Source organism: Oryza glaberrima, chromosome 5 (assembly GCF_000147395.1).
Source record: "Oryza glaberrima chromosome 5, OglaRS2, whole genome shotgun sequence".
Classification (NCBI taxonomy): domain Eukaryota; kingdom Viridiplantae; phylum Streptophyta; class Magnoliopsida; order Poales; family Poaceae; genus Oryza; species Oryza glaberrima.
Window position 1 is genome coordinate 4107883 of NC_068330.1, and position 27739 is coordinate 4135621.

Genomic DNA, 27739 nt, shown 5'->3' on the forward strand with positions numbered 1-27739 from the left:
CACCGGTACTTATACGGTAGATCCGCCCCTGTTTAGGAGCGTTCGATTCTATCCATTTCATCAATACTCAACGATATTTATCTGTCTTCCTATCCAAAATAATTCAAAAGTTATAATAGAATCTATATATTTAATGTCACGTAGCGTAAGGGTTTTATTATTAGGAGTATTATTGTCGGTGAAGTACAACACCCGAAAACCGGACCGGCTATGCACGGTACTGCGGTTTTCATTTCTCTTAAAGAACACCGTAATTTTCTGGTTGTTCAAAAAAAACCAGGAGAATAAACCAGGAAAACCGAGGAGCCCACCCGGCCCCCTCTTGCGAGTCGCGTAAAATCATCCTCCCTCCCTTTCTCGCGTGTCGCGTCGTCCCCAAATCCGCTACTCGCTATCCTCCTTCCTCCATGATTCCCTTCTCGAATCTTCTCACTTTCTTCTGAAGTGCTCCGCTCCGCTCCGATCCAATCCACTCCGCCCGAGTCCCCCACCCATCGGCACCCACCAGCGCGAGGGTGGGTGGCCATCGATCGATCGGCCCATCGCCGATTCCCGCGGGATCTGCGGCGGCGCGGGGGGATTTGATCGGAGGTGAGAACCATTCGCCGTCCTGGTTGTGTATGGTTCCTCGCGATTGTTCCCTCGCAGACCGTGAAATTGGTCGTCGTCCGTGGAGGATCTGTGCGCATTTGACCGTTTGTGTCTAGTTGAATTCACAGTTTGTGGTGATTTGTTTCGGTGATGAGGATTTGGGGGTGGTGGTAGGCTTTATTTCATGTTTGTTGGGGGTGATTGGTTGGGGGGAGGATGAGGGTTGCGGAGGGTATGGGCGATTGATTGGTGGAGTTGTTGCGCTTGTCTTCGTTGGGGGAAATTTATGGGTCCAGATTTGCAGTAGTATAATGGCCTTGTTGGGTTCATCGGATGACCTCGGTCTGTTAATCTAAGCATGGGAAATAGGGATGGAGTGGTGTGCTTGTCATGTTTATGTTTCGCCTTTTCGTTTCATGGAGATTTTTTCTCGTGATCACAGGATGTATGGGTTGTTTGGAAGGGAATTCCTGTACCTATTTGTGCTCAGAGCCTCAGATGCAACTCTTGTGCATGTGGGATTCTCCAAGACTCCAGTTACTGGCTGTCCAAACTTAGTCGAGAACAGGACAAACGGAAAATCTGAAAATTCTCATATGTTACTTTTGCAACATCCATAAAAAAATTGTATACCCAAAGCAATTTTTTCTTCTGAAATTACAGGCTACTTCAACACTATTACTAGCATAGTGATGAACTGCCTTGATTGTTAGTATGGATTGGTCTGGCTAGTAGGTGTCATGGGTAAACTAAAGAATCTCAGTGTAGGTTTCCCATTCCTTCTATTTAGCTTATTTGGTGACTTGGTATCTACACAGGGTGAATATGTCGACGCCAGCAAGGAAGAGGTTGATGAGGGATTTCAAACGACTGATGCAGGATCCTCCAGCTGGCATAAGTGGCGCCCCACAGGACAACAATATAATGCTTTGGAATGCTGTAATTTTTGGGTAAGGTGTTAGACTTAAGAGATATGTTTTATTCCTTTCGGTTTTATTTTGATCCATTATACTTAGTTGTCAATTATGTCTTGTTTTGCAGCCCTGATGATACTCCTTGGGATGGAGGTAAGGAATTTAAAGTCTTTCCTTTTATTTGGGGTTTGCATTTGGGACTTGGGAGAGTAATCACAGGCATGATATGACGCATATCTTGTACTTCATTTTACTTCTGTTTTCATTTTCAGAGATAGTTTTGCTTGCATAATTCCATTTTTGTTGTTGATATAACAATTGGTTCATTTAATTAATAGGCACTTAACTTTCTGGACAAATGATACAATTTATAATTATCAAACAAATAGAATGTATGAACCTCATTTTTTCTGTCAGTTCAACCCACATTTCTACTGTCTTTGGGATTTTATGTCTCGGAATGTATATTCTACACTTTAGACACTTTTCTTTTTGTCTACAATGGTCCAGCCTTGGAGCATGTAGTTCAAACATTTTTTAGGTTAATTTTAATTAAAACTTGTAATTTTCTTGTCTAATCGAGTGAAGCATGTGTTTTTTTTGGGGTGACATGGTTTGGAGATCTTATTTTGATTAATGTTTTGAATTCAAATATATGATAGTCTAAATCGTCAATAGACATTTGTTAAAACCTTTTCATCATTAGCTGATCATGTTTTATTGGTTCTATGACTGAGAAAGTGCTTGTTTTTTTTAAAGAGCCTCTGTACAACATAAATAAGGTGATTAACCCGTTTTAAACAGTCTGTTGGGGAAGTCCTCTTTGCCAAACGTCCATTTGATATTTTTCCTTTTTGTATTTATTGGCATTTTGTTCTTGTACGTGTCACCAATTGTACTCTTTTACATGTTAACACTGTCAAATTATGTTTACTTCGCCATCGCCAGGTACGTTCAAGCTGACACTTCAGTTTACTGAAGATTATCCTAACAAACCACCTACAGTGCGATTTGTTTCTCGGATGTTTCATCCTAACAGTAAGCCTCTCTCCCTGCTGTTTAATACTTGCCTGTGGCATGGTTCCTGTTTCTTACAAGTTATAAGTATTTATGTGGCATTTCGGAACAATAGTCTAACATCCCGAGAGACGTACAATTAAGAACCAGGCTAAAATAAGATATGAGAACTAGTGAGACAATTGAGCTGAATCTGGATGGCTCATGTCAAGGCCAAATGCTACAGGAAACCTATGACAGTTCCACCTCCACCTTCTAGTGACGTTGGCAGTCCTTTATTCTACATCGTTGAAAAGCTGACCTAGGTAATTTCTAAATGTATCAAACAAGAATCAGCCAAAAAATAGGATCCAGAACTAGCGATCTTATTCATGGATTGGATCTAGATGCAGCATAGAAGGCCACCCTGATTCTCCTTGCTTCCATGCCATCCAAAATTATTTTGGTCACTGAGATCAATGTTCTAGTTATCCCATTTTAGTTTCTTTTTCTATCTAATGCAGAAGTTGGTTGTTAAAGCGGTAAGGCATCCTAAGGTGCCCCCGGACTGCCTTATCGCCATAGCGGTAAGGCGTAAGGCGAGGCGACGCCTTAGGCACTCCATACCAATTAGATGACAAACAAAATAATCTAATATGATAGCAAATCAAAGCTTGGCAACTCTTGAGCCCACTAGATGGTTGTAATAATTACTGAACCAGATATCAATTTATTAACTAAAAGAACACCATCCTATAAATACAGAGTGAGGGTGCATGGGGGAAGAGCAAACGGGGTAAATATGTGCTAAGTACTAACTACTAACAGGGAGTCAGGGATGTAAGCGAGGGGCAGGGAGTAAAACAGAGCAATAGAGGGAGGATTATAGTAGATGAGATGTAGAGGAGAGGGAGGAAAACCACAACATAGCAGCAAATGAGGGAGCAGAGTAGAGGATGTAGAAGAGGGGGGAGGAAACACCAAAACAAGCAGCAGAGGAAGGATAAGAACAGGGTAGAGGAAGGAGCAAAGCAGGATCATGTAGAGCAGAGAAAGAAACAGAGGAAAGAAGAGGGTGGAGGAAAGAGGAGAAAGAAGAGCGTGCCTGCTTAGTTTTTGTGTCAATGGTGAGGACCAGGATGATGGCGCAGGTGCAGAGGACCAGGACGATGGCGCTGGTGCAGAGGACTAGGACAATGGTGCAGGCACAGGATAGCCGCAGGCAACAACTTGGATCGCCGCCAGGGATGGAGATGTCGCGAGGGATGGATCGCCACAGCCTCAGACTCCAGCGACCCTCTTTCTGTTGTTTTCTCCTTGATTTGGTGGGATATGGTGCGTGGGGACCTTTTCACCCCAAAAATTGGCGCTTCTGTTAGTTCTGTTTCACGCCCAGGGCCCATGGCGCCAATTTTTTCGGGCTCTTCAACCAATCGCGGCAAAAACCATGCCCTCGACTTCCTGTGGCGTTGCCTTTAGCCATTGTAGCGCCTAAGGATGCAATATCGACGCCGTAGCGGCGCCTTGGGCATAAGGCGGACGCCATAAGCAATATGGTAAGGTGGGCCAGACGCCCTGACTCCTGGCAGCGCCTTACCGCTATAGCGACGCTATGGCGACGCCTTGACAACCAGCAGAACATTGAATAAGGTATCAAATATCCAATTGTTGCAATTATGCTGTTATGGGCCTCATCGCAGGCAGTTAAGAGTATACTAGCAAATACGCAGATCCAATTAGTACTTGTTTGATTTGATGACTAGCTTTGCTCTCGAATGTCATAATTGATGACTAGTATAAGTTTACTTGCATCAAGATATAAAGGACTTTACAGATATGCAGTATATCTGAAGCTTATTTAATGCTTCATACAATTTATGTAAATACTTAAAAAGATCGACTTCTTTTGCTACTTGTGTGGAAGCACTTATGTACCTTAGAATAGCATGATATTGTTGTATCTCCATTTGTTTTACTTTCCTAACATTTTCCTTTTATCATGTACAGTTTATGCTGATGGGAGCATATGCTTAGATATACTACAAAACCAGTGGAGCCCCATATATGATGTAGCTGCTATACTCACATCCATCCAGGTAGATGATGCCTTTTTTGGGGGTATTAGCATGTCATGATGTCCTGTCATGTTTGTTGCAATATTTTGTATCATGTTTATAATTCGTGCTTCTGATTTTGGTCCTGTCTTTAAAAATATTGAGCAAACTCACCAATCTAGTATAAGTGAATTGTCACTAACTTAATTGTTGTCGCCTTAAAATACACATGGTGTTTCCTTATAGATAGTCTGCTTTTCCTCCCCACATGCTCCATTGTTAAGTAGTAAGCTATATTCACTTGAATAATTATTTTTCTTTGTTAGAGGCACTATCACGCGATATACCTGTGGAAGGGTTTCATCTTGAGAGTAGAGATATTAGGCCTCTGTGACTGATTATCACTATTCAGTATTAAGTGACATTGGCACGTGAGGTATATATACATAAAAAAGAATAATATTTCCAGCCTCTGCTTAGTTTTTGATTCTGGTGACAACTATATATAGGCCACGAAGAGTAGACGGCTAACTTCTATATGTAGGCAAACTTCTATAACAGTAACTTTAGTGTGGTGAGGCCGCCTGTCAATAACAACATATTATCTTTATATGTTTTTCATATACATGGTGATATTTATTAATCTATGCTCTATGGAAAATAGTATAGAACACAATAATTTTTATATCAGTCGGGATACTTGCATATCTTGCTTCTGTGAATAACAAATGCATATCACAACAATGCATATTTCATGGACTCAAGACATTGACATATTACAGGCAATTTCATTGATTTAACTGTTCAGTACTTCTATTTCCTGCTTTGTATTATTTCCAGTCGCTGCTTTGCGATCCAAACCCAAATTCACCTGCCAACTCTGAAGCTGCCCGCCTATTCAGTGAGAACAAGCGGGAATACAACCGAAAAGTTCGTGAGATAGTGGAGCAGAGCTGGACCGCGGACTGATCCACTCCATCTAACCATATGATGCCTGATACTTAAAACGCTCATCTTTTCAGTGTGTCGTGTACCAAACTGCTTGTAATTAAAATGCTAAAACAGTAAAACGTGCTTACTGTTATGTATGCCCTTCCCGAATACGAGGAAGGCTTTGGACCATGTTGAGGACCATATGGACTTCTTATATAACATCTATTGTTGCCAGCTACTAAGTGTTAAATGCTATATTGAGTACGAAGCCGTGCCTAAAATTCAATGAGTAATTCTTTTCGCCATTCAAGGAATTACCTCGTGGGCTATATGTATTTTATGCTCTAGTTCCAATATCTATCTTTACCTTGAGGATTAACCAATATCGAGATGGATTCAACCGGAATGCGCTCAGACGTGTGAGTGTACTTGTGTGTGAGAAAAAAAAAAGACAGATTTTTTCAGTTTGTCGTCTGGAATTTCAATCTGGATGGGTAGGGATTAATGCAAAAATCTGAAGCAGATATAATTTCACTGATGCAATTCTTTCTGCGGAAAAAAAAAGCTTTCTCCCGTTGAGAAAGCCCAAGATATTTGTATCTGCTCAGCCCATCTCAGAAATATACTGGGGCCGATATTTTACACCTGATTTTGGGCCCATAACTAGGCCTGAGCCCATGTAGCCTTCCGTGAACTCTTGCGATGTCCCCACCTGTCAGTCTCCGCTCGCTCTCCCGTCCAAACGCCTATATTAACGCGCCGCGCGCCCCCCTCTCCCTCCCAAAAAGGCAAAGCCCCACCCAAAGCGGCGACGCCCCTCTCTCTCTCTCTCTCTCTCTCTTCTCTTCTCTCCTCCACGTCGCGGCTCGCGCCTCCAAATCCCCCCCCGCGAGGCGAGCAGGGCGAGGCGGCGAAAGCGCGACGCGCGAGCGGATCGAGGCGGCGGCGTCGGTGCCGGCATCCACCGCGTGCATAGGTTGCGTCGGCGGCGGCGGAAGCGGGGCGCGATGACGGACGGCCACCACTTCAACAACATCTCCCTCGGCGGCCGCGGCGGCAACGTGAGTGCTACTCGTCGACTTGGTCGAAAAATTCGCTTCCCCCTCGTCGAATCTTCGCCTCCGGGCTTCGTTTCGTTAGGATTTTGTGGCGGCGTTGTCTCGCTCCCGTGGAGGCGGTTTCCGCGGACGGGCTTGGCTACCGGAATTTGTGGCGGCGGTTGATTTTGTTTTTTTTTGGTGTGGCGGGCGGTTGATTTTTCTAGGGTTTGCGCGCTAGGGTTTCTGCTTGGAAGGGGGGAAGTCGAAATGAACTAGGAAAATTTTGGTGGATGGACTCGAATATTGTAAGGTTGGCTAGGCAAAACGAATTATTCTGTTGCAAATGCGGCGGTGAAAAGCATCGTATGGAACAATTTTGGAAGTTAAATTAATTGTAAATATTCCCAAACCCTGGGTTTTTAATAATCTCTTCATTCAATATCCTTTCACTAGTCGAATGTCTCATGAAATTGCTCCTAATATCTAGTTGGCTTGCGTTTGGCGCACATTTTAGCATTCATCCTGTGGTTATTTCGTCCATCACTGCATCAATTTATTTAATCGCATCTTATGCCCTACATAATTATCAGTATTCTTCAATTTTAAATACCATTTATCTTCAATTTGCTTGCTTTGTTAAATGATTTGTTCCTCTTATGATTTTTTTATCACATGCCTGAAACAAATCACTTTTTGCAGAACTAAAAATGTTTTCATCTGTTTTGTTCATGATTTTTTTTCTGGAAATAGTGGATGCTTATGCCATTTCCCATTGCAAATAGGAATATGTATATCAAGTTTAGTCTGATATCAACGCCAACTTTTCCATCATCATTATTTGCTTGCCCACTGTTAGTAACTTCCCTTGTACCTTGAGGTGCTGAAATCTTCAGCTACTGTTATTGTTTGGGCTCTTGTAGAACCCTGGCCAGTTTAAACTTTATTCGGGAGGACTTGCATGGAAGAGGCAAGGTGGAGGAAAGACCATTGAGGTTGAAAAGTCTGATATCACTTCTGTGACATGGATGGCAATCCCCAGATCCTATCAGCTTGGTGTTTCAACAAAGGAGGGCCTCTTCTACAGGTTCTTTGGCTTCCGTGAACAGGTAATACTTCCTCCTGTTTTTCCTAAGAAAATTAGGTCTTCCCAAACGTGTATGTTTCTCATAGATAACTTTTATTGAGCTAAGATTTTTCTTCTAATTTTTAGGATATCAGTTCGTTGACTAACTTCATGGAAAAGAACATGAGAATCACACCAGAGGAGAAGCAGCTTTCTGTTGGTGGACATAATTGGGGCGGAATTGAAATCAATGGTTAGCCAAATTCTCTATATTATTCCGTTGCTCCATTGCCTTTCTGCAACGTTTGGTAGTTTGATTGCTTTCCATGTTATTTCCATTTCAGGCAATATGCTTAGCTTTAATGTTGGTTCAAAGGAAGCATTTGAAGTCTCTCTAGCAGACGTAGCACAAACTCAGATGCAAGGAAAAACAGATGTTGTTCTGGAGTTTCATGTGGATGATACTACTGGTGGTAATGAGGTATGTGGTTTATCCAGATATACATTTCTCTGCATCCAATTTCACCCATATTTTATTAGATGCTACTTTTCTGTTTGTTAGGTGCAATTGGTTATAAGTAATCAATTTATGTTTATCAATCTGAAGAAATGTGGATGTAACAATTGTACAAGCTATCTGTTACATTTCAGTGTCATGTATTATTAGCTACTCAACTGTCTGCCTTGTAATTAAAGAGTAATTTTACTGTCCTGCTTTTTCATTCTCATTTGATGGTATTGCAAGTAACACACTCCCATTGTTAGAGAAAAACCATTTCATAAAATTTTGGGGTCTTTATTTGTGCTGAAGGGCATATTGATCATTGTTTTCCACCCTACTACATATTTTGGAGGGTCTTTATTTGTGCTCAGAATATTATTAAGGTAGCTAAGCTAATCGTTGACAAAAAAAAAGGACAGCTAATTTCAACTTCCTTTCCTTCTTTTAAATGTAGAAAGATTCATTGATGGATTTAAGCTTTCATGTACCAACTTCAAATACTCAATTCCCTGGAGATGAGAATCGTCCTTCAGCTCAGGTGAGTTTGCTCAACAAGCATGCAAGATGGACAACATACACATGATTTTATTGTGCAAATGGTGAAATCCTCTCCTTTTTTTAGGTTTTATGGCAGGCTATCTTGAATAAGGCTGATGTTGGCTCATCAGAGGAAGCTGTTGTTACATTTGATGGAATTGCTATTCTTACTCCAAGGTGGGTAAATCCTATAACCATAGAGACTAGACTTTTTAGAAATAAGGACATCATTCAATGTTATTGTTTTCAATTTTCTGGAATAGCTAACTTCTCCTTTTCTATTCAGAGGTCGATACAGTGTTGAACTTCATCTGTCATTCTTGCGACTCCAAGGACAAGCTAATGATTTCAAAATTCAATATAGCAGTATTCTTCGCCTCTTTGTTTTACCAAAGGTTCTGCCCCTTTTATATTTTTATTATGCTGTACTTGTTGTTAACTTTGTATCTGACAAAAAATCCTATGACTTTTCACCTTGGCAGTCAAATAATCCTCATACCTTTGTGGTTATCACTCTTGATCCACCAATTCGCAAAGGACAGACATTATATCCTCACATTGTTATTCAGGTGTTGTATTAGAATTCAATTTGATACTAACTTGGTTACAGTTTACGGTAACCTTCCAATAGGCATTTGGTAACCATTTTCTGTATTTATGAATAGTTTGAAACTGAAGCAGTCGTTCAAAGGGATCTGACATTAAGTGATGAGGTTTTGGCTGAAAAGTACAAGGATAGACTGGAGAACTCTTACCAGGTGATGTACTTTGTTTGCGTTCAATCAAGTCTGACATTCTTCATCTAAAAAGTGGATCCTAATTCCCGGCTCATGTAGTTTTGCATTTCTTTCTACATCTGAGCATCTGTAGAACAAAAAAAAAAGTAGTTTGGGGGTGTGAATCATTTTAAATAACTGCTTCCAGCAATGTTATTTGTTCTTGTTTGTTTTAGTTTCTTGTTTGTAGTCATATGCTCTGAGCTGTATTTATTGTGGTAATGTGCTGCTGGATGCTTGCAACTCCAGGAATCATCAGTGCACTGATTCCCAAACTTGTGATTCATCCGTTTATCACTGAATTGCTTGTTTTTTTTGCTATCTACTCATGACTCCTGTTTGACTGAATTGCACAAGCTGCTATTGATGTGATGAACTGCTTCTGTGGCATTACTGCCATTGAGTCTATCATTATGTATTCCTTTGTGTTTGCAACTTTGCATGAGGTATAGGGTCCTATAGCTTTTGCTCATTTGCTATTTTTAACTCCTGATAGACTAATAACAAACTCACAGAAAGTATTTGATTTATCTATAGGGTCTGATACATGAAGTGTTCTCCAAGGTCCTTCGTGGCCTATCTGGTGCTAAAGTTACGAGGCCAAGCACGTTCCGCAGTTGTCAAGATGGATATGCAGTGAAATCATCACTCAAAGCTGAAGATGGATTGCTCTATCTGCTGGAGAAGGGCTTCTTCTTTCTACCAAAGCCCCCAACACTCATTCTGCATGAGGAGGTCTGTTTTCTACACTGCTGAGATGATTGATAATTCCATCCATTTGTCCTGTTTTAAGCTGTAGTTCTTTATGGCAGATTGAGTATGTTGAATTTGAGCGACATGGTGCTGGGGGTGCTAGTATCTCATCTCACTATTTTGATCTCCTGGTCAAGCTGAAAAATGATCAAGAACATCTATTCAGAAATATCCAAAGAAATGAATACCATAATCTCTTCAATTTCATCAGGTCTGTGCTTTATTTAGCTGATTCCACCATCATTGGTTTACTTGCCTTTTTGAATAGAAGTATGAAGCTGATAAGTGCCTTTTTGTAATCCCTTTCAAGTGGCAAGCATTTGAAAATCTTGAATCTTGGAGAAGCTCAAGGTAGAGCTGGTGGCGTTACAGCTGTTCTTCAGAGCACTGATGATGATGCTGTTGATCCTCATCTGGAGCGGATCAGAAATCAGACTGGCGATGATGAGAGTGATGAAGAGGTATTTCCTGCGTTTAATTGTTGATCCTACTTATCATGATTCCATGATCTGACTTATCAATCCTGTCATAGCTTGGAATTAATTTGTTTGTATCGGATAATCTTCAACTTCAGGATGAAGATTTTGTGGCGGACAAGGACGACAGTGGATCTCCTACTGATGATTCTGGAGAGGAGGGTTCTGACGCTAGTTTAAGTGGAGGAGAAAAGGAGGTAACTCATTTTACTCACGCAATATCCCTGATCAGTGTCTATAATGAATACATCATGCTAATCAACATTACTATTCCCCCCCTCCAAAGAAATCTTCCAAAAAGGAAGCTAGTAGCTCAAAGGCGCCTTTAAAGAAGAGGAAGCCAAAGGGTGGGGATGCGGCGGAAGGCTCGGAGAAAAGAAAGCCAAAGAAAAAGAAGGATCCTAATGCCCCTAAAAGAGCAATTGCACCATTCATGTACTTCTCAAAAGCTGAGCGAGCTGTAAGTTCCTTTCCACCCTGCACTACTGTACAGAAATTCCCTGACTAATCCTATGTGAAACATTGTGGGAGGATATCTCTCTCTCTCTCTCACACACACACAAGCAAAGAAGGGAGCTTACGATCGTTTTTCCCAAATGCAGAATCTGAAGAACAGCAATCCGGAGCTGGCTACCACAGAGATTGCGAAGAAGCTTGGGGAGAGGTGGCAAAAGATGACAGGTAACATTCTTTGATCTCTATGCTCGACAATGTCCATGCTGGTCGGTCAAGTCCTCCGAGACCTCCGTTTGAACCATGTCCGCTTCGTGTAACTTGCAGCCGAGGAGAAGCAGCCATACGTCGAGCAGTCTCAAGTTGACAAGAAGCGCTACGCGGAGGAGTCAGCCGCCTACCGCGGGGCGGCTGCCATGGATGTGGACTCCGGCCCTGCTTCGGACTGAAGAGAAGAGACCTGAATTGCATTCCAGATTACCCTTAGTCTAGGAGGGCGACAGACAGGATACGGCTAGTGGCATCTCTATTTCCATGTAAATAAAACTTATGAGTTATCTGGATGTAAATAAAACTATCGTAGGTATCTTTCGAGTCCCGTTCTATGAGTGTCTTATCGCTTTATCTTAGCTATATATATAGATAGCAGCTATAGTATAGTAGAGTTCTTCCCGCCATTTATGCTGGCCGGATAACTTACCTTCACCTATGTAGCAGCAATAAGCATGCTTATCTGCTTAGTTAAATTATAAATGCGTGTTCTAGCTGGAGAATCACCTCTGTTGTGTTGAGCTTGTGGAGTTGCCTGTGCATAACTTGTTCGGGATTAATTCACATATACTTGCTAGGTTTAAAATCATGGGTAAATACATTTATGAAAACAAGCGTATCAGTAGAAAATTTGAAGAGTTAACGAGACTTGTCCTTAGACAATGTGTACTTGGACTTCTGCCAAGGAGCATACTCTCACGGTTGTTTGCGGGAGTTTCCTGGAATCGAAAGTAATAAGCATATACTGTAAACATAGAGAGATTATGAATGCAAACACATTCAAGTGGATATCAGTGTATATTTTGGTACCGATGATTCTTTTTTTTCGGGACAGTGCCCCCCTCTATTGCCATCGGAGTGGGTAACGTTGTGGGCCGAGATCTCCCTCCATTCCCGGCCCATGAAAGGCCTTGTTAAACTAGACCGACCAACCCAACCCATTACTCCGCTTGGAATGGATTCGTGTTCGTTTTACCTCCGCAGATTGCGGCGACCGGCTCAGCGACTCCGTCCGACCACCCCTCCTGCCACTGACATGTGGGCCCAACTCAACCATTTCCGCCCCCTCTCTCTCCCTCCTTCCCCAAATCAGCTAGAGTGGTCGGCTCGACCCCTCCTCCACGCCTCCGCCTCCGCCTCCACGACGTAGCCCAGGGCGGCTAGGGTTTCGGTTTCCTCCGCCGCCGCCACCTCCTCCTCCTCCTCGTGCGCGGCGGCGACCATGGCGATGGTGCAGGCCGGCATGGGCCTCACCCGCGTCGTTGTCCTCATCGGCGCCGGGATGGCCGGCTCCGTCGTCCTCCGCAACGGCCGCCTCTCCGAGATCCTCGGCGAGCTCCAGGTGCGTCGCGTCTCCACCGCCTTGGGGGGAAGAATCCCCCGCTCCTCCTCCTCACCTGAATCGGTGATCCTGGTCCTGGGAGAGGTGGCGGCGCGCCACCGGATTGGATTTTGATTTGGTTTGGTTCTGATGATGATCCGTGCCTTGCGGACCTCTCTCACTCGTTGCAGGAGATACTGGACAAGGGGGAGAAGGGGAAAGACGGAGAAGGGGGCGGGGGCGCCGACATGACGGACGCGCTCACTAGACAGGTGCGTCGGTGATCTCCCTGTCCCTAGATGTTTCAGCTAGTATATGCTCAGGGATGTGTCCGATTCAGCTGTTCGATTGATTATTGCGCCATTTTTCTTTGCCATTAGTTAGGTGCTCTGGCTTCCCCACCAGAGCCCCATGTCAATAGGAGAAGCATGGGATGCATTTTAATGCGATTATTGTATTTAAAAATGGATGTTATCTGTGCCTATCAGTATATGTATCTATAGCTGCAGTGATTGCTGAATTATTGTTTTATAGTGGCAATGATTCACATTGCATTGAGTCAGTTCTGCTTGTATTTTTTCTTATTTCTGGGAATTGCTAGCTTCAACAATGCATTAGTTGTTCTTCCATTATGTATAAGTTAATATTGTCATGTGATACATTAGGTTGTGGCCTTGGCATTTCTACGTTCACAATGAAGAGCTGTTGAGTATTTTTGGAAGTGTATAGTAGCTGTTGTAATATTAATTATTACTACAAGCCACAACACAAGTGTATGCTCATAAGAAGCATTCTGCGTGTGTTTTAAACAGCTGTGGTATATGCAACAGTAAACATACTACTTCAATATTCCCATAATATTTTTTTCATTGTCATTTATGAGTAAAACAGTTTGCCTATCTTCATACACATATTTGATACTTTGTTTAATTTTGTCAAGCTAGACTTACACCTTGGTCCATTTAGGTGCGCAACTTGGCTATGGAGGTTAAACAACTTGCTTCTTCCCGTGGATCTATAACTGTTCTTAATGGAGGTTCTGGTCAAACAGGTCAGTCTAGCTTCTGCACAACCTACATAACTGTTACTTCCTCAGTCTAGACATATATGTGTGCCTTGATTCATTAACATCTATATGAATGTGGGCAATGCTAGAAAGTCTTATAACCTGAAACGGAGGTAGTAAATCACAAGCTCCACCCATTTTATTTGCCCTCGTTTTTTCTTTTCTTTCTTGTAGTGTTCTGACATGAGTATTACTTATCGCTTGGCTTCATTTTCTCTTGTTTTAAATTTGAAAGAATTCACGTAGTTAGGGAATGAGTGGACTGAACAATAATCATTACTCACTAATTCAGCCTACATATTTCTGTTGTAGCTTATTGCAGAAATTGGCTTAATTAACCAGTGACATCTTTGATCAGACATTCATGATGTTAGTGTTCTTGATCTTCTTTTTTGCAGGGGTGTCAGGTTTGATAGTACCTGCAGCAACTGTTGGAGCACTCGGTTATGGTTACATGTGGTGGAAGGTATGCTGTACTTCTATCATAGCCTTTATGTTTGTGTTGTGATTGTAATAGAGTAACTGCCAAATTGTAAGATCAGCTTTAATTTTGGCTGCTATTTTTTTTTATCAGAAACCAAACCTAGTTAACTGCTATTTCTTCAGCTGGTCTTGTTCTGTTGAATTGTTTTTTATGTCTTACATCGGCAGTAGAAACTCTTTGGAAGAACAATTCATTAATATGTTTTGATTGTATTTGTTATCCAGGGCATCTCCTTTGCGGACCTAATGTATGTGACTAAGCGTAACATGGCAAATGCTGTTTCCAGTATGACTAAGCATCTGGAGCAAGTGCAAACCTCTCTTGCTGTAAGTCTTACTGTTACAAGTTTCTTTCCTAGTTCATCACGAAGCATTGCTTTTTCACTTGTCTGTGAGAGTATGGAGTGTATACTAATAATCTATGCCAGGACGAGTTTAATGCATCCTAATTCATCTGCATCTAACGTCCACATTTTCATCTTAAAAACAATCCCTGTATACATTTTCATCATATAGAACATCACAGAATTCGGTTATATGTCACTGTTGAGATGTTTGGTAGTTTGTTGTACAATTTCTGAGATCCTCAATTGTGAAACAATTTTCTTGATTGTCATGCAGGCTGCTAAAAGGCATTTGACTCAGCGTATTGAAAGGTTGGATGATAAATTGGATCAGCAAAAGGCGCTTTCTGGACAAATAAGAGATGATGTACTTTCTCCTTAACATTCATATCAATCCATGTTTGGCATTAACATGTCTTCATTTTCACGCGCATGGGTTGAATAATTAAGAAATGTCTAGTAGCATATGCCTATATGCAATTATTAGCCCAATTATATTTTAAGATGCACTTTTTATTTCTTTTTAGGGAAGTGAACTGTGAGAACTTACAGCTAAGTACATTCTTGTTGTATCATTTTCACTTTTCAAATATCTACTTTTTTATCCAGGTTACTGATGCACGACTGAAGCTTGAGAATATTGGTTCAGAAATTAAGAACATCAAACAATTGGTTTGGGGTCTGGTTAGTGTATTTCTTCCCAGCCATTCTTTATAATTGCCTTGTTCAGGTTGTTTCAATCCCCTTTTGCTTCTGCAGGATGAAAAAATGGATTCGATGGAAGCCAAACAGGTTGGCCACTTGGCATTCACTTAGAAATGTTTGTGTGTTATTTCTGTCCTTTTAGTTTCACTATTTTCTTTTTGCATAGAACAATGCGGTAGTGCATTCTAAGGGTACCGGTTTTAGCCTGGGCAATGATATTCTGAGTTGGAAATACTCCTGACTCGATGTGTGTTAGCCTCATGTCCCAACCTTAGTGAAAAGTGGAGATTGGCTGGCTTGAAATTTGCTGGGGAAGTAATGGAATTAGCTCTTCAGATTTTTTTAGTGCATGCTGCACTTTATTGAATTTGTTTGGTGATTGGACTGAGACGGCAGCCCTTATCTCTTTTGTTCCAACTATACTTTGATAAGAAAGACATCTGTTACACCAAACCTAGTGTTCTTTTCATCCTATTGAAGGTTGAATTTACATGTATTCAGTTTATATGGCAAGCTCCTTGAACCTTGGTTTTTGTTATAATGACTAATTATATTTTATCAACAGAACTTTTCATGTGCTGGTGTGATGTACCTCTGCCAATTTATTGAGCAAAATGGTGGAAAGCTGCCAGAACGCCTGGTATGAGCCTGAGCATTTATTATACAATTCCCAGTTCTGGCTTAATTATGTGTAACTTATCAACTATTCTGTTCTTTTCATATGTATGCCTTGTGCTTATATGACATCCCTTTGATGACAAGTCATGCATTCAGTTGCCACTTTTGTTTAAATTTGATTTTCTAAGGATATTTATTGAATGTTAGTATTGCAGAGTATTTCTATGGTGTTGTAAATTGCAGTTAAGTAGCATGTATGGGCATGTTTGGATTGATGCCCAAATAAGCCTGACTAAAATTTTGGCAAGACCAATGCATTTAGCTATTGTGTGGTTCATTGCCAAAGCTAAAAAATTTGGTTACATTGTTTAGTCTCTTGTTGGTCTCAAACTAAACAACCAAAGCAGCTCTGCCAAAATTTTGCCAACAAACTAAACACTCAACTTTACCAAAATTTTGGCAATGCCCATATTTTTGACTTGCAAATATTTTGCTAAGTTTGAGATGTCTATAAAGCAAACAAACTTTATGTTCTTTATATTTGGTATGGTGTATGCTATGTTCAGTTTTTATCCACTTCTCTGAACTTTTTTGTTCAATTTGTACAGGAAGGCTCAAAAATGGCTGGGAAGCGTTTTGGAAGCCAAAATCTCATACAGGTTAGTAGTAACATTGAGAGATGGTGGCACCACAAGTTGATTCTCAATCCTGATTTTCCTACCCAAAAAATGCTCAAGGCAATTGCGCTTAGAATATTTGTGAGATTTATGAAAAATTCCTGTTGCCAATATCTCGGAGAAGTGTTCTGATTTCATTACCTTAATTGAACCTACCAACTAAGTCTGGATTTAAATATTTTTGGCGCTGGTGCTGATAATGGCCTTGTGCCACTGCTTTTCAGGGGTTGCAACTGGCCATAGAAACAGGGAATTTTGACAAGGAAACGTTCAATGCACTTAAGAACAACTCTGATTCAAGATAAACAGGTTCGAGGACTGACCCTTTGCATGTTGTTGCCTGAGCAGCTGAGCTTATTACTTACAGAGTTACAGTCATGTTCTGAAGGAATGACCAACAATTTTATAGGTCCAACGTCTGCCAAAGTAATTTTTGTCAGGGCGGTATCCGAGGGCATCTCATCTTTCCAGACCACGCCCTCCATTGAAATGCTGTAAAGGATAATTTCTTACTAGTTTAACATGTAAAAAGTTCCAGCCTTTTCAAGTTTTCTGCTTGCAGAAGGTGCTGCTACATTTTAAAGCTTGTGCAATACTTAGTGGTTAGGGTTTTTTTACCGTGCTATGCTGGCACCGCTTGTGGTTTCAGAATTTCAGGCAACACTTTGCCGTAAATAAAAGGACAACACGTGTGGTTCGTGTGATGTTTTCAAACCCATTTCATGTTTTATTTGTAATATATGGTACAAGCTTACGTAGATTTTCAAGTCGGCTATGATGCGCTGTTGACAGGTTGGTGATGTACATAAGCCCAAAACTGGTTGTGACGAAACCAAACTGGTCTTCGATTTTGTATGTGAAGTTGTGAACTGCTCACGCAGCAGCACACTTGACGACTAAAAAAAATCCATGTTGGATAAATATTTCGTCAAAAGCAACACGATCTACCCCTAATTTTACCAATGTCTCGGCAGAATAATCCATCGGAGATTGATGGCAAAGTTTATGAAAAAAGCCTTTGGATAGACTAAACATCCAGTTGTTGGGTTGCAGCATAGCGACAACATAGAGAGCACAGCTGCCACAGAATTTTGGTTTCTATTGCAACTGTCAAGTAAACAGAATTTGACTGGCTAATACAAAAGGCGGTTCCAGATGATTGTAAACAAAATTTGAGGGGTATACCCACTGGTGTATTTTACCGCTGGTGCAATACAAAAGACCAGCAATGATGCTGTTACACCAATCTTTTCACCCACAAACAAAACGATCACTTGGGTCCAGCTTTTCCATAGGAATCCCGTAGAGTAACGGTTCTGTTGAACACAAGTTCCTCAGCCGTCGAGTCGGAATCCACAGCAAAGTAACCTGTAATTGCATAACACTATGGTAGTGAGCAACAAAGACACCATAACATTTTTTTTTATTTTTTATTTCCGATTTAAGACACCATCCAAATATTGTTTACCGAGGCGTTCAAACTGAAATTTGTCCCCCAGCGCTGCAGTTGCAAGCGAAGGCACGGCATAGGCACCCTTTATCACTTCCTTTGATCGTGGGTTGAGATCACCCAGCCAATCCTCAAGCTCCACAGGATTCTAATGTAGACCAAGAAGTGATGTCAGCAAGGATAATTTCCGGTACAACAGGGACTTGCAAGAGAGTGTAATGCTATACCTCTGAAAGAAATAATTTCTCGAACAATCTGATTTCCACTTTGAGCGGGTTAACACCTGGAGAAGGTTCGGCAACCCAGTGCAACACACCCTACATATTGTACACAACATCATGATCTCATAAATTCAAATAGCAGAATAATATTCTCATCTGATCTAAAAGAATTTCAATTGCCTAGTTACCTTTGGTTTTGTAGCCTTCGAAGGGTCATACTCCGCTCGGATTTCAATGATATTATCTGAATTATCACCATAGATAACTTCCGTACATTTTATTGGGAATGCATACCTATCAGTTTCAGACGGCAAACATAGATGAGACCACAAAGTATACAAAGTAAGCAAACTAATTAAGTACAGAGTCTACAGATGTATAATGTACTAGTACCTTAGTAGTACTGTTTTACCAGGAGCAAGCCCATAATAATCTTTTGAATCCTTTACACGAAAATCAGACTGCTCGATGTAGACAGTTCTTGAGAATGGAACCTAGGGATGACCACAGTTCCAGAATCAGAGAAGTGATGAACTTATATTGCTCAATGTGTCTAATCTTTGAGCAGAAGTGCAGAACCAAAGGGACTCTGTAACCACTAAACCAGATTTTTAATTCTCAAAATGATTAAGTCATTCAGACATAAGAATTACCTTGTAATAGGCCGAAGCATCATCTCCTGGAGCATCGGGCCACTTTTTTGCATCAAGGTCTATTATTGTTCCATAGTCTAAATTAGTTATAACAACCTAAAATTTACCAAATTAAAAGAAAATACTATCAGTGCGCCAATTAACAAAGAGAAAAATAACAAAACTTTTGCCAAAAAAAAAAAAGAGAATGCCAATTGCTAAACCTTTAGGGGATGCAAAACAACCATAGCACGAGGAGCTACTTTGTTGAGCTCTTCTCTAATATGATACTCAAGGCGTTCTACGCGTATCAAACTGTTGTCACTGCATTGAAAGGATAAAATAATGGTATCAGTATATTATGTTGACAACTAGAAAAAGTTCTGCTGATATCGAAAGATGGAAGCATCTCTTTGGGTAAAACATTTCTCCTTACCTCCTTGTTATGCCCATTCCACGAATAAAGGAGTTAATTGCTGTTGATGATACTCCTCTCCGCCGTAGTCCTGCAAGTGTCAACAGGCGAGGATCATCCCACCCATCTACCCACTTCTCTGTCACAAGTTTATTTAGCTGCAAATCCAATCCATATTATAGAACCATATATCAAGGATCATAAGATTGATATAATTCTCCACAAGAATCAGCGCTATACCTTTCGCTTGGACATAACATTGTTTGATATGTTTAACCTTGAATATTCCCAAACATATGGCTGGTACTGGTCCAGGGCTACGAGCAGCCAGTAGTATGAAGGACGACGTATGTCAAATTCTAGTGTGCACAACTGGTGATTGCAATAGCCATATGTCAAATTCTAGTGTGTACAACTGATAATTTCAACTGATAACATGTTAAGGCTCACACAACCAAAAGTAGTTAGAGAGAAACTATTACCGAATGGGTAATGTTTTCAAGAGAGTCAACCAAACAATGAGCATAGTCATAGCTTGGATAGATAAACCACTTGTCGCCAGCATGGGGATGAGGTGTAAACTGTGTAGATATATAGAAATATATTAAATTCTACACTTCACAGAAAACAGTAACTCCATAATGTCGAATTGTTTACCTTTATTCTATATGCTATTAAGTCAGCCATGTTCTTGTTATCATTCTGCATGTCTTGTTTCATCCTAAGAGTTGCCTTTCCCTCAGCAACCAACCCATGCCTCATATCTTCAAACAGTTTCAGTGACTCTTCTATAGGCCTATCCCTCCATGGACTATTCATTTGCTTTTCTCTATACTCCTTTATCTCTTCTGGTGTCTGGCAAGCGTACAATAGTCAATTTACACATACTGTTGCTTTCTCAAGAGGCGTTCAGTGATAACAATTTAAAAAGCTATATGATTAATGCAGTCAACTATCAATCCAAGGAAAACAAACCTGGTGATCGACATAAGCTAGTCCCTTCTTTATCAAACAAACAGCAAGTTCATATAATTCTTGGAAATAGTCACTTGTATAGGTAACTTTATAAGGCTCCCAGCCCATCCATCGGACAATTTCTTGAATGTGATCTATATATTCTTTCTTCTCCGCCTCAGGGTTTGTATCATCAAACCTGTTGTTCAGATATTAATCATGTCAGCATGTTTTGCAATGCAGTATGTCCATATAAGGAAGAAAAGGGCAAATCAATGGACTTGAAGGCTCCTTTGGAACCATAACATCTAACTATTCCTTCGTACCTAAGGTAACAATGTCCGTTGCGCTCTTTAGCCAGTCCAAAATCAATAAACATAGCCTGTGCATCAAAAATCTTGTAAGCATCATTTCAGATTTTGAGAAACCAGCATTTGCAGAATTGACATCACAGGTGAAAGGGATAGTCACAACCTTAGCATGACCAATATGAAGGTAGCCATTAGGCTCTGGGGGAAAGCGGGTCATCACTTTTCCTCCAGTTGCTTTAAGATGTTTCTCTAAAATGTCCTTTCTGTTGTGTGCTCTCCATATATTTCCATCGCTGAAGAAAATTTCTGTATGGACCTACTCGTAAAGAACAATTTTCAGCTTCAAGGCCATTAGAGAATTCTTTATTTTGAGGAATATGGAATATCATTGCATATCCTATATAACAATCATCTTACCTTTAAGTTTTCCTCCGGTTGAGGAAATATGGAGTAGGGATTAAGTTCTTCCTCAGATGGTGGAGCAGGAGCAGCTACCGCAGTTTTTTTCTCCTATATTTTGTCAGAAACAAAACTGGATGAGGCAGAGCTAATAACTAAACAGTCCTGCCATAAAACTTGATTGAATTTCAGGTAACAAACCTCAACTTTTGCGGGCTTCTCCTTCTTCTTTTTCACAGGCTTTACATTGTCAGCTTCTGTCTTTGGACCAAGAATCTCTGTAAGCCTTTTATCAATTTCCTCCTGTAGATTAACAGAAGTAATTAGTACAAGCCATATCACAAAGTTACTAGTAATAAATAGTAGCAATTAAACAAAAAACTCCATAATTTCAGCCATGAAATGTATTAAACCTTTATGAACTTAGCATCGCCCCAGGGGTGCCACTTCCTAACCTGTCCGCACAAGCTGCCAACTGGAAAACAAGAAAGTCAGGAGCAAATGATGCCCAGCTTTCCCGACATCACAAATCGAAAGATAAAACAAAACCATCAATAACAAAGTAAAATGAAAATGAAGCAGAAAACAAACCATTTATATGATATCGCTGTTCAACTATGGCTTCCATGTTTTCCTTCAGGATATCAGTGACCATTGACTGAATCTCTTCAGTTGAAACAACCACCCCTGCAGGGGAAAAAAACGCAGGCCCTTAAACAACAGTGAGCTGAAAATGGGCATTTGAAGGACTATTGATTTATCAGCCAACTATAGTATGTGCAAAATAAATTGTGGTTGACTCTTATCAACATAAGAGTTGTTTTAGCCCTGCAAGGTATGAATTCATCAACTTTTCAAAAGCTTGTGGCACTACAGCTTTCAAGCTTTAGTACTGTAGAAGATGAGAAATCATATAAATATAAATGTAATTTCAACCAGACAGAACGTACCCACTCCACATGTCTCTTCAAACTTTGCTGTGTCCAATGGATCAGGACCCAAAGTAGAAAGAAACGACAGAGCAGCATCTAATTGCGCGGGGGTCTTGATCTGGAAACCACAATTTGTCAAGTTCACAACACTTACGAACTCAGCCACACAGCAGCAGTGTTTACAACACAATCACACACAACAGAACTCACCTTTGACGACACAATGTATTGGATGACAACGGGACGATGCACCAGGGCATTCGCCGGATACTTCGTCGCGACCTACTCCAATGCGCAACCAATTAACACACAAACTAACTATCACCAATTCACAAATTTTAATTAGATTAATACTACTATCATATAATAACTCAGCAGCGACGGATGCTCACAGTGTAGAGAAGATTCCCCACAGATTTGTCACACCCACTAACACCAGCCTGCAGGCATAAGCATGGGTTAGCTACTCCCCCAAACGCAAGGCGGCGAGACCGAAGCGGGAGGGCGGCGCGGTTACCTCGGCGATGACGGCGGCGAGGTTGGCGGTGACCTTGCGGTTGGCGAGGGCGTTCTCCGCCGTGCGCTGGTCAAGCCCGATGGCCAGGAACGACGCCAGCTCCGGCGGCGCCGCCGCCTCTCCGGTCGCCATCTCCGACGGATCCCGCGGCTCAACTCCGGCGAGGGGACGAAGCGGAGGCGGCGTGAGAGGAGGCTGGAGAGTGGGGCCCACTGTCAGTGTCACAGAGCGCTCAAACCCTAGCCGTGTGTAGTAGTACTAGTACCGCAGGTCACCGGAGAAAAGGGGATACGAAACGCACTCCGTCCAGTGGAAAAAGAACTTGATACCATCCGGTTTGCAGTTTAGGCCGTCAGATTGGTTCACGGACGGTGGCAGATCAATCTGGGGCGCACGTTGGTCGCTAGTACTACCTTTCCATGTATCGTGGGGGGATTGGGCCCATTAGGAGAAGCAAGTTAGGCCCATTAATTTTCGAGTTTAGGCCCATCAGGGTAATCCCGCGCCCGCTACGATAATGACTGGTGTTCGTTAGTTAGGGTTGGGAACCATCTCCTCCGCACGGAAAACGGAGCGGTTCATTAGCACGTAATTAATTAAGTATTAGATATTTTTTCAAAAATAGATTAATTTTATTTTTTAAAGCAACTTTTGTATACAAAGTTTTTGCAAAACACGCACCGTTTAACAGTTTGAAAAGCGTGCGCGCGGAAAACGAGAGATATGTTGAGAACAGCCTGAAACGAATGCAGCCTTATTTATGTTCCGTTTATCAAAATTATTATCTGATGGTATATGTCTGTTTCGTACGTGTATAAAGAAAGGTACCTAAATATTCCCTCCGTCTCACTATAAACATTTGTGGACTTCGACACAATCTCCGAGATGCTAATTTGACCAACAATACCTCAAATAGTAAAATATTTTAAATAAAAGAAGTTGCATATTATGATAGTTTGTTGAATGATAAATCTATTAACATAAACTTTACATGATTGATGTTTTTAATTTTTTTTATTAATGTTCAAAATTAAAAGATATTTTACTTGGTACTATTCTAAAATGCGGATATTTTGGGACGAAGGGAGTACTATATAAAACATCATTTGACTATGCATAGAAAGGGGTGGTCACTGCACTGTGGCGCTAGATTGCCGACAAATCTATCAACAAAAGCGAGGAATCTTTTGACAAGATATTTGTCAGCAAAAAGTTTTCAGTGTACTATTTTATATTTAAGAGGATATAAGTGGATCGGCACGTGAATCTACTTATAAGCTAATTAAATTGGTTTATCCTTAAGTTACCCATTTATTTGGTCTACCGCTAACATACTCGTACGTTATAACTGGACATATCCGTATCATTATGGTTAGACTAGGATGGTGGTTGAGGAACATTGGACCCAGTGATTACGTAAGCGGAGTGACACAGTGGGGGAGGGTGCAAAGAGGATGACTTCGTTTTTATAGTAGAGATAAGTATGTTGACAGGTCGACCCACTTGCACAGTTAATTCATAAAGCAATACTGCAAGTATATAGCGGCAATCAGCATAGGTTAGAGCTGTCTTTCTCAAGGAAGGACAGCATACAGTTAGATTGACACACGAAAGTTAAACAAAAGGACACATTAAGATGAAGGAAAAAAAAAGAAGGTATAGGTATCTCGAATCTGAACAAAGACATGACACACATAACATCCAATCATTTTCAGCATCATGGGAGATCAGATGTAGACTTGCAGTGTAAGCTCTGGACAGCTTACCAACTTACGATGTTAATACCTTTGTCCACAAATTACAAGACGACATTACTGAACTGTCAGCTATGGGTCAAGATAAGATGAGTTTCACATTGCCTACTATATTTACCAATTATATTTGAGCAGCTGAACCAAGGCTCTATAAACAGTAATCCATCAGCAGAGACTATGGGTTGCTATTGATGGGGTAAAAGTAAGAACCATTAGCCAGATTTCTGCGCTATCAGACTATAAGGATCCAGGCTCACCTCCAGATAAGAACTTATGGGCCCAAGCTTCAAGGTACTCCCTACCCATGTTCATGAAAAAGCTTCGATGCACTTCAAACTCTGGTTTACAAAGGCAAATTCCAACTGAGAGTCTATCAGCAGGTGTCAGTGGGATTTCTTTCAGCATGTTCCATAGAGGAGCATTTGGGTCTGATGATGCCGGTGCTGCTCGTATTGGTTTTGCAGGGGTGTCACGGATCCCAGCTAAGGTACTCTTTACCATATCCGCCTTCCTGCCATCATGTGGAACGGGTGCCTGCGGTTTTGGGTTTGGGGTTGTTTTTGTTCTGCTGACTACTTTGCACTTCTTCAATCCAGGCTTGAGAGCAGCCATTGTGCTCTCAGCAAAGGATCCAGATGGCTGGGCAGATGGTGCACTAGTGTCAGACATCACTTCACAAGGCACTGCATCACTACTTGCTGCCACCTCATGACAGTCATCTTCATCCTCCAAAACAAACTTGTCCAAGTCTGCCCCATCAGGGTCCCTTGCATCTGCACAATTTGCCATCATGTTCAACGGATCCAGGATTTCCATGTCATCATCGTTAATGTCAGCAGCTTCAATTGGGTCTGTCACAGGGGCAGCATCCACTGACCACTCACCAAAGAGAGCTTGTATATGATCGAAGAATGGAATTGGTTTAACGAGAATTGCACGCTCTGCTATCTGTACAAGGAGGAAAAGAATCATTAGTGCACTTGGAGAATAGTGAAACGGCAATCATCTCCAATGATAAAAATACTTACAGGTAGACTAGCCAAAGTTGAAGGAGGTAGTATTAGCATTTTGTGTTTCTTGTCAAACCTACTCCCACTCACATTCATATAACGGGCCACAATATTCCAAACCTCCTTGAAGCGCCTAAAGTGGCGGTGGACCTGATCAACAGTGAAAGTTGTCTCAAATCTAGCATTTAGTACGGATGTGCAATAATGGTGGTGCATCTTCTTGAACTTGGTCTTGGGTGGCATCTCCTTCTTCTTCTGAAGGTACCAATCAAGCACAAACTTTGACATGACTGTAGGCCAATTCGTGGCTCTTGCCCTTTTGATCTTAGAGTTGTCACCCAAGTCCATGATGTGATGGTCTACAAGAAGTAGATTGAGTGACAGGAGTTAAGAATATTATGGTGTAAAATTGCAGTAACCTCATTGATAGTAGGTAAATCATACTCCCTCCAGTCACAAAAACCACTCATTTTGATTTTCAAATATATCCTAAGTCAAACTTTCAAAATTTTAAATATGTACATATTTTTTAATATTTGCATAGGATGCATGAAAATCATAGGGGTAGATTCACTGCAGAAAGAACTTTAGTAATATAATAATATTGTCAGATTTCAAAAATGCATCGTAATAGAAATTAGTGATCAATGCTGCTTTTCAAATACTATGTCGGCGTCCAAAATGACATGTTTTTGTTACTGGAGTGGAGGGAGTACTTAAGATTCTGCGGAAACAGTAGAAACTATCAACGATAAATAAAAGTATGAACACAATACAAGTAATAGTTGTGGCAGCAAGTGGTGTATGCATTAATTAACATTTGCACTCTGCATTGTAAAGCAGAGTCATCAATTTTCTCTCCAAATCCGTGATGCAGAGTCATCGAATTATAAGACATATTGGTAATGCATCACTGCTTGATCTGTAACCACTCTAATTAATATAGGGAGTGTTTCAACCACCTTTGGTCTCCCCAAACCAATGTCACAGAGCTATTAGTAAACTAGCTACCTATTGGCAGTCCACCACTACCTGATCTAAAAAATACTATAATCAACTTCAGACATCATACAAGACATTGTTTACGCAACTATTATCCAGTGTAATTAAAGAACATGAGTTACAATCATCAGTTTAATCCCACACGAAATGGGGGGTCATTGGGTATGGACTAGAGAAATCCTGAAGTTCAAAGTCTCATTCAATTTTCATGTTAATATATATACAAGGCAGTAGGTAATTGCACAGTTATTAGAGGTGCACACCAGGATGACTCCCACCTTCATACTGCTTTGAATGATATTCAACATTCTGAACAACTACATGATGGCAGTATACTATGCCAATCCACATACCTTTAATCGGCTAAATACCGCCACCCTAGAAGTAAAATCAATCTGGTGTCATCACCTTGTGATCACAAATGTGTTCTCATTTTCACACTAGCGAATTCGGTATTCCATCCGTTCAGGCATCTGAAATCCTTGTTGACCAATTAACTTATCAAGGCTTCAGTAGCAGTGTTATCAGGACATACATTTCCAACTACTGTTTGGCATGTTGATTCTTTCCCATGCATCAACTTGCTTCTTACATGTGCGACACTCATCTGCCAGCTCTAGTGGTGTTGAACAACAAACAAATTGACCATTTAACAATGAACAGTGAATAACAGCTCTACCCAAAAAATAACATATTCCAATGGTTTCTATCAGATGTCTCCAGAGAGACGATTCCTCTGTTAAGAACGCGTCGAATTTTTCCTCACACAAAATACGCGCATACATTGTTTGGAATAAGCACTCAGTGGCTTTCAATCGAACTACTTACTACTCGATTTTGCTCCTAGATTTATCCATCGAATCCCTAAGTTATATCACCACAGGCCATAACAAATTCGCGATAATAATGAAATAAATTCCTAGCCTAATGCTGCATATGGATCACCTAAGAGCAATCACTGAACAAACTAAACTAGGTCACGAGATTCAACCAAGCCCTTCTCCCTATCATTCCAAAAAAAAAAAAAGAAAAAAAAAACAAGAAGGAATTGCAGTTGAATCCCCCACGATACCTTGCGCTAGCTTCGGCGAACCCAAATCACCCGAGCCCTCGTCTTGGCCGCCGGACATCGTCCGTCTCCCGGGTGCGGCGCCGCCCTCCCACGCGCGCGCGCGGCGATTGGCGTGGCTGCTAGGGTTCGCGAGGCGCGAGGGCGGGGTGGCGGCCGCGGCGAGGAGGGGAGACGGCGGCGAAGGCGAAGGCGAAGTGATGGAGGACGGGATGGGGTTGGGGAGTTTCTTGTCTGAGGCTGACCGGTGGGGCCCACATACCGAACTGGACCGAACCTGAACCTAACAGTGATTTTCGGGTGTGTTCGGCTCACCGATTTGACCGAACTATAACCAAACCTAACCTAATTTCGTGTAGTTTAATTTTAAAATTTTGGGGATTTGATATGACTGAAAATCGAGCATGCTGTTACATCAACTGGCAATATAGTAATTTTAAAAATCAAATTCAAATTACAGAGGTACTTTAAAAATCTTCTACTCCCTCCGTTCCCTAAAAT

The 27739-nt window shown here is 41.2% G+C and overlaps 5 protein-coding genes across 7 annotated transcripts; 3 read left to right on the forward strand and 2 right to left on the reverse strand.

Moving 5' to 3' along the window:
* Window positions 1-338: 338 nt before the first annotated feature.
* LOC127773609 (ubiquitin-conjugating enzyme E2 2) lies at window positions 339-5770 on the forward strand. The gene is made up of 6 exons (XM_052299737.1): window positions 339-591; window positions 1410-1541; window positions 1633-1658; window positions 2454-2543; window positions 4509-4597; window positions 5396-5770. Exons 2-6 carry the CDS (start codon window positions 1417-1419, stop codon window positions 5522-5524), a joined length of 459 nt encoding a protein of 152 aa, XP_052155697.1. The 5' UTR covers window positions 339-591; window positions 1410-1416; the 3' UTR covers window positions 5525-5770.
* A 513-nt stretch (window positions 5771-6283) lies between these two features.
* LOC127775183 (FACT complex subunit SSRP1-B) lies at window positions 6284-11966 on the forward strand. The gene is made up of 16 exons (XM_052301504.1): window positions 6284-6549; window positions 7449-7634; window positions 7739-7844; window positions 7936-8072; window positions 8548-8631; window positions 8716-8807; window positions 8917-9025; window positions 9113-9199; window positions 9296-9388; window positions 9944-10141; window positions 10219-10370; window positions 10470-10620; window positions 10734-10832; window positions 10922-11095; window positions 11238-11316; window positions 11416-11966. The coding sequence occupies exons 1-16, from the start codon at window positions 6496-6498 to the stop codon at window positions 11535-11537; spliced, it is 1923 nt and encodes a 640-aa protein (XP_052157464.1). The 5' UTR covers window positions 6284-6495; the 3' UTR covers window positions 11538-11966.
* Window positions 11967-12426: 460 nt separating this feature from the next.
* Window positions 12427-17286, forward strand: LOC127773540 (uncharacterized). 3 transcript variants are annotated; one of them, XM_052299640.1, is made up of 12 exons: window positions 12427-12700; window positions 12871-12951; window positions 13646-13730; window positions 14144-14211; window positions 14454-14555; window positions 14850-14939; window positions 15182-15256; window positions 15332-15364; window positions 15843-15917; window positions 16504-16554; window positions 16797-16881; window positions 16948-17286. In XM_052299640.1, the coding sequence occupies exons 1-11, from the start codon at window positions 12581-12583 to the stop codon at window positions 16875-16877; spliced, it is 861 nt and encodes a 286-aa protein (XP_052155600.1). In that variant the 5' UTR covers window positions 12427-12580; the 3' UTR covers window positions 16878-16881; window positions 16948-17286. The 3 variants fall into 3 exon arrangements, with proteins under 3 accessions (XP_052155600.1, XP_052155601.1, XP_052155599.1); XM_052299641.1 differs by having other exon boundaries at window positions 16961-17286; XM_052299639.1 differs by having other exon boundaries at window positions 12428-12700; window positions 16982-17286.
* Window positions 17287-17651: 365 nt separating this feature from the next.
* LOC127773539 (glutamine--tRNA ligase-like) lies at window positions 17652-22645 on the reverse strand. The gene is made up of 22 exons (XM_052299638.1): window positions 22404-22645; window positions 22279-22326; window positions 22097-22168; window positions 21905-22004; window positions 21546-21641; window positions 21368-21429; window positions 21156-21257; window positions 20973-21065; window positions 20719-20871; window positions 20571-20626; window positions 20266-20443; window positions 19948-20145; window positions 19773-19871; window positions 19531-19662; window positions 19312-19448; window positions 19100-19199; window positions 18897-18992; window positions 18637-18737; window positions 18432-18537; window positions 18250-18339; window positions 18041-18170; window positions 17652-17940 (listed from the first exon to the last, which is right to left on the reverse strand). The coding sequence occupies exons 1-22, from the start codon at window positions 22533-22535 to the stop codon at window positions 17843-17845; spliced, it is 2379 nt and encodes a 792-aa protein (XP_052155598.1). The 5' UTR covers window positions 22536-22645; the 3' UTR covers window positions 17652-17842.
* A 1395-nt stretch (window positions 22646-24040) lies between these two features.
* On the reverse strand, window positions 24041-27477 carry LOC127772675 (uncharacterized). Its single transcript, XM_052298630.1, has 3 exons — window positions 27242-27477; window positions 25186-25526; window positions 24041-25105 (listed from the first exon to the last, which is right to left on the reverse strand). Exons 1-3 carry the CDS (start codon window positions 27297-27299, stop codon window positions 24395-24397), a joined length of 1110 nt encoding a protein of 369 aa, XP_052154590.1. The 5' UTR covers window positions 27300-27477; the 3' UTR covers window positions 24041-24394.
* Window positions 27478-27739: the final 262 nt, after the last annotated feature.